The sequence below is a fragment of the Salvelinus alpinus genome, chromosome 2 (assembly GCF_045679555.1).
Source record: "Salvelinus alpinus chromosome 2, SLU_Salpinus.1, whole genome shotgun sequence".
Taxonomy (NCBI): Eukaryota; Metazoa; Chordata; class Actinopteri; order Salmoniformes; family Salmonidae; genus Salvelinus; species Salvelinus alpinus.
The window spans coordinates 99,562,194-99,567,004 of NC_092087.1; the positions used below are offsets into that span (position 1 = coordinate 99,562,194).

At 45.6% G+C, this 4,811-nt stretch overlaps 1 protein-coding gene across 1 annotated transcript; it reads left to right on the forward strand.

The window, feature by feature from the left end:
* Positions 1-149: 149 nt before the first annotated feature.
* Positions 150-1,208, forward strand: LOC139541976 (uncharacterized). Its single transcript, XM_071346927.1, has 2 exons — positions 150-183; positions 280-1,208. The coding sequence occupies exons 1-2, from the start codon at positions 150-152 to the stop codon at positions 1,206-1,208; spliced, it is 963 nt and encodes a 320-aa protein (XP_071203028.1).
* The last annotated feature ends 3,603 nt before the right edge of the window (positions 1,209-4,811 follow it).

The following is a 4,811-nucleotide window of genomic DNA, read 5'->3' on the forward strand; positions in this document are numbered from 1 at the left end:
CACCTGTCACTTTATCAAGCTACAGTCCAGCTATTGAAAAGGGTCAAGAGCTCTACAACACGCCTTGGATTGAATCCTGGCCTCAATCTTGTTCTGAGGGAAGCTCCACCTCTAGGGCACTGTCAGAACGATGTTGATTGATTGATTGAATGAAGGCTCAGAGGGCGGAGTTTAAAGTGACAGGTCAGTGGGCGAGGTTGACATGCGAGAATCAAATATAAAAGGCTGTTGTACGGTTGATAGGTTGGAGGGCATTACATTCAAGTTGTGACCCACAAGGTTTCAGTTCCTCCCAGACCAACAAGGTCACCAGTTCCTCCCAGACCCACGAGGTCACCAGTTCCTCCCAGACCCACGAGGTCACCAGTTCCTCCCAGACCAACGAGGTCACCAGTTCCTCCCAGACCCACGAGGTCACCAGTTCCTCCCAGACCCACGAGGTCACCAGTTCCTCCCAGACCCACGAGGTCACCAGTTCCTCCCAGACCCACGAGGTCACCAGTTCCTCCCAGACCAACGAGGTCACCAGTTCCTCCCAGACCCACGAGGTCACCAGTTCCTCCCAGACCAACGAGGTTACCAGTTCCTCCCAGACCCACGAGGTTACCAGTTCCTCCCAGACCCACGAGGTCACCAGTTCCTCCCAGACCAACGAGGTCACCAGTTCCTCCCAGACCAACGAGGTCACCAGTTCCTCCCAGACCCACGAGGTCACCAGTTCCTCCCAGACCAACGAGGTCACCAGTTCCTCCCAGACCCACGAGGTCACCAGTTCCTCCCAGACCCACGAGGTTACCAGTTCCTCCCAGACCCACGAGGTCACCAGTTCCTCCCAGACCCACGAGGTTACCAGTTCCTCCCAGACCCACGAGGTTACCAGTTCCTCCCAGACCCACGAGGTTACCAGTTCCTCCCAGACCCACGAGGTTACCAGTTCCTCCCAGACCCACGAGGTCACCAGTTCCTCCCAGACCCACGAGGTTACCAGTTCCTCCCAGACCCACGAGGCTACCAGTTCCTCCCAGACCCACGAGGTCACCAGTTCCTCCCAGACCCACGAGGTTACCAGTTCCTCCCAGACCCACGAGGTTACCAGTTCCTCCCAGACCCACGAGGTTACCAGTTCCTCCCAGACCCACGAGGTTACCAGTTCCTCCCAGACCCACGAGGTTACCAGTTCCTCCCAGACCCACGAGGTACTGGAATAGGGACCATAAGTGGGGCCCTTCCCCCTACTGGTGTAGTGGACGAGGCACTGGAATAGGGACCATAAGTGGTGCCCTACTGGTGTAGTGGACAAGGTACTGGAATAGGGACCATAAGTGGTGCCCTCCCCCCTACTGGTGTAGTGGACGAGGCACTGGAATAGGGACCATAAGTGGTGCCCTCCCCCCTACTGGTGTAGTGGACGAGGCACTGGAATAGGGACCATAAGTGGTGCCCTCCCCCCTACTGGTGTAGTGGACGAGGTACTGGAATAGGGACCATAAGGGCCACACGTTCCAATCTTGCTGATGCTCTTCCTCCAAAAAAAGGTCTATAACCCTGGTTACACATTGCATTAACATTGGTTTTCTTCCTGATCTGATCTTTTTGGACTACGCAAATAAGCTATATCAATCCTACGGCACATCAACTTCGTCACGCCTGCAGACTAGTTAAACTCACATTGCCTTTAAGAGGTGCATTGCTGATACAGCGTGATCGGATTGAATCCCGGCCTAAAACGGGAACGTGCAAAAACGCAGCATTAATGAACCAGTAACAGGGCTTTATTGAACCAGTAACAGGGTTTTATTGAACCAGTAACAGGGCGTTATTGAACCAGCAACAGGGCGTTATTGAACCAGCAACAGGGCGTTATTGAACCAGCAACAGGGCGTTATTGAACCAGCAACAGGGCGTTATTGAACCAGTAACAGGGCGTTATTGAACCAGTAACAGGGTCTTATTGAACCAGTAACAGGGTTTTATTGAACCAGTAACAGGGCGTTATTGAACCAGTAACAGGGTCTTATTGAACCAGTAACAGGGCGTTATTGAACCAGTAACAGGTCGTTATTGAACCAGTAACAGGTCGTTATAGAACCAGTAACAGGGTTTTATTGAACCAGTAACAGGGCCTTATTGAACCAGTAACAGGGCGTTATTGAACCAGTAACAGGGCGTTATTGAACCAGTAACATGGCGTTATTGAACCAGTAACAGGGTTTTATTGAACCAGTAGCAGGGTTTTATTGAACCAGTAACAGGGCTTTATAGAACCAGTAACAGGGCGTTATTGAACCAGTAACAGGGCGTTATTGAACCAGTAACAGGGTTTTATTGAACCAGTAACATGGCTTTATTGAACCAGTAACAGGGTTTTATTGAACCAGTAACAGGGTCTTATTGAACCAGTAACAGGGTCTTATTGAACCAGTAACAGGGGCTTATTGAACCAGTAACAGGGGCTTATTGAACCAGTAACAGGGTCTTATTGAACCAGTAACAGGGTCTTATTGAACCAGTAACAGGGCGTTATTGAACCAGTAACAGGGCGTTATTGAACCAGTAACAGGGTCTTATTGAACCAGTAACAGGGTCTTATTGAACCAGTAACAGGGTCTTATTGAACCAGTAACAGGGTCTTATTGAACCAGTAACAGGGCGTTATTGAACCAGCAACAGGGCGTTATTGAACCAGCAACAGGGCGTTATTGAACCAGTAACAGGGCGTTATTGAACCAGCAACAGGGCGTTATTGAACCAGTAACAGGGCGTTATTGAACCAGTAACAGGGCGTTATTGAACCAGTAACAGGGTCTTATTGAACCAGTAACAGGGTCTTATTGAACCAGTAACAGGGTCTTATTGAACCAGTAACAGGGTCTTATTGAACCAGCAACAGGGCGTTATTGAACCAGCAACAGGGCGTTATTGAACCAGCAACAGGGCGTTATTGAACCAGTAACAGGGCGTTATTGAACCAGCAACAGGGCGTTATTGAACCAGCAACAGGGCGTTATTGAACCAGTAACAGGGCGTTATTGAACCAGTAACAGGGTCTTATTGAACCAGTAACAGGGTTTTATTGAACCAGTAACAGGGCGTTATTGAACCAGTAACAGGGTCTTATTGAACCAGTAACAGGGCGTTATTGAACCAGTAACAGGTCGTTATTGAACCAGTAACAGGTCGTTATAGAACCAGTAACAGGGTTTTATTGAACCAGTAACAGGGCCTTATTGAACCAGTAACAGGGCGTTATTGAACCAGTAACAGGGTCTTATTGAACCAGTAACAGGGTTTTATTGAACCAGTAACAGGGCGTTATTGAACCAGTAACAGGGTCTTATTGAACCAGTAACAGGGCGTTATTGAACCAGTAACAGGTCGTTATTGAACCAGTAACAGGTCGTTATAGAACCAGTAACAGGGTTTTATTGAACCAGTAACAGGGCCTTATTGAACCAGTAACAGGGCGTTATTGAACCAGTAACAGGGCGTTATTGAACCAGTAACATGGCGTTATTGAACCAGTAACAGGGTTTTATTGAACCAGTAGCAGGGTTTTATTGAACCAGTAACAGGGCTTTATAGAACCAGTAACAGGGCGTTATTGAACCAGTAACAGGGCGTTATTGAACCAGTAACAGGGTTTTATTGAACCAGTAACAGGGCTTTATTGAACCAGTAACAGGGTTTTATTGAACCAGTAACAGGGTCTTATTGAACCAGTAACAGGGTCTTATTGAACCAGTAACAGGGGCTTATTGAACCAGTAACAGGGGCTTATTGAACCAGTAACAGGGTCTTATTGAACCAGTAACAGGGTCTTATTGAACCAGTAACAGGGTCTTATTGAACCAGTAACAGGGCGTTATTGAACCAGTAACAGGGTCTTATTGAACCAGTAACAGGGCGTTATAGAACCAGTAACAGGGCGTTATTGAACCAGTAACATGGCGTTATTGAACCAGTAACAGGGTTTTATTGAACCAGTAGCAGGGTTTTATTGAACCAGTAACAGGGCTTTATAGAACCAGTAACAGGGCGTTATTGAACCAGTAACAGGGCATTATTGAACCAGTAACAGGGTTTTATTGAACCAGTAACAGGGCTTTATTGAACCAGTAACAGGGTTTTATTGAACCAGTAACAGGGTTTTATTGAACCAGTAACAGGGTGTTATTGAACCAGTAACAGGGTCTTATTGAATCAGTAACAGGGTCTTATTGAACCAGTAACAGGGTCTTATTGAACCAGTAACAGGGTCTTATTGAACCAGTAACAGGGTCTTATTGAACCAGTAACAGGGTCTTATTGAACCAGTAACAGGGTCTTATTGAACCAGTAACAGGGTCTTATTGAACCAGTAACAGGGCTTTATTGAACCAGTAACAGGGCGTTATTGAACCAGTAAATCACATTCTGTTGCGTTATTTGTTCTACTGATTCAACTTGATTGTCTTTGGAAGAGGAACCATTTCCATGTTTTACTAATTATTAATGAATTATTATTTAACTAATTATTAATGAATTATTATTTAACTAATTATTAATGAATTATTATTTAACTAATTATTAATGAATTATTATTTAACAGTCGATGGAAGCTTGGAGAGGAATATACTTTTCATGCTGTGTAAACTGCAAAAAAGACTGATGAAGTTATTCAATTGTATTGAACAGTTCTGTGATTTTTTTGTCCATGTTGATAAACTAGAAAACAAAGTGACTTGTTCTGTGGTCGCTTTAAAAAAAAAAATCTAAATAACTTGTTTCATTTTAGATAAAAGCATCAAGTGTCTCATTTCACAATTTTAAAC

Bases quoted from the DNA above. Each gene is read 5' to 3' on its own strand.
- LOC139541976 (XM_071346927.1), top strand. From the start codon at position 150: ATGAAGGCTCAGAGGGCGGAGTTTAAAGTGACAG. The intron at 184-279 runs GTCAGTGGGCGA...GTGACCCACAAG, and splicing joins GGCGGAGTTTAAAGTGACAG to GTTTCAGTTCCTCCCAGACC.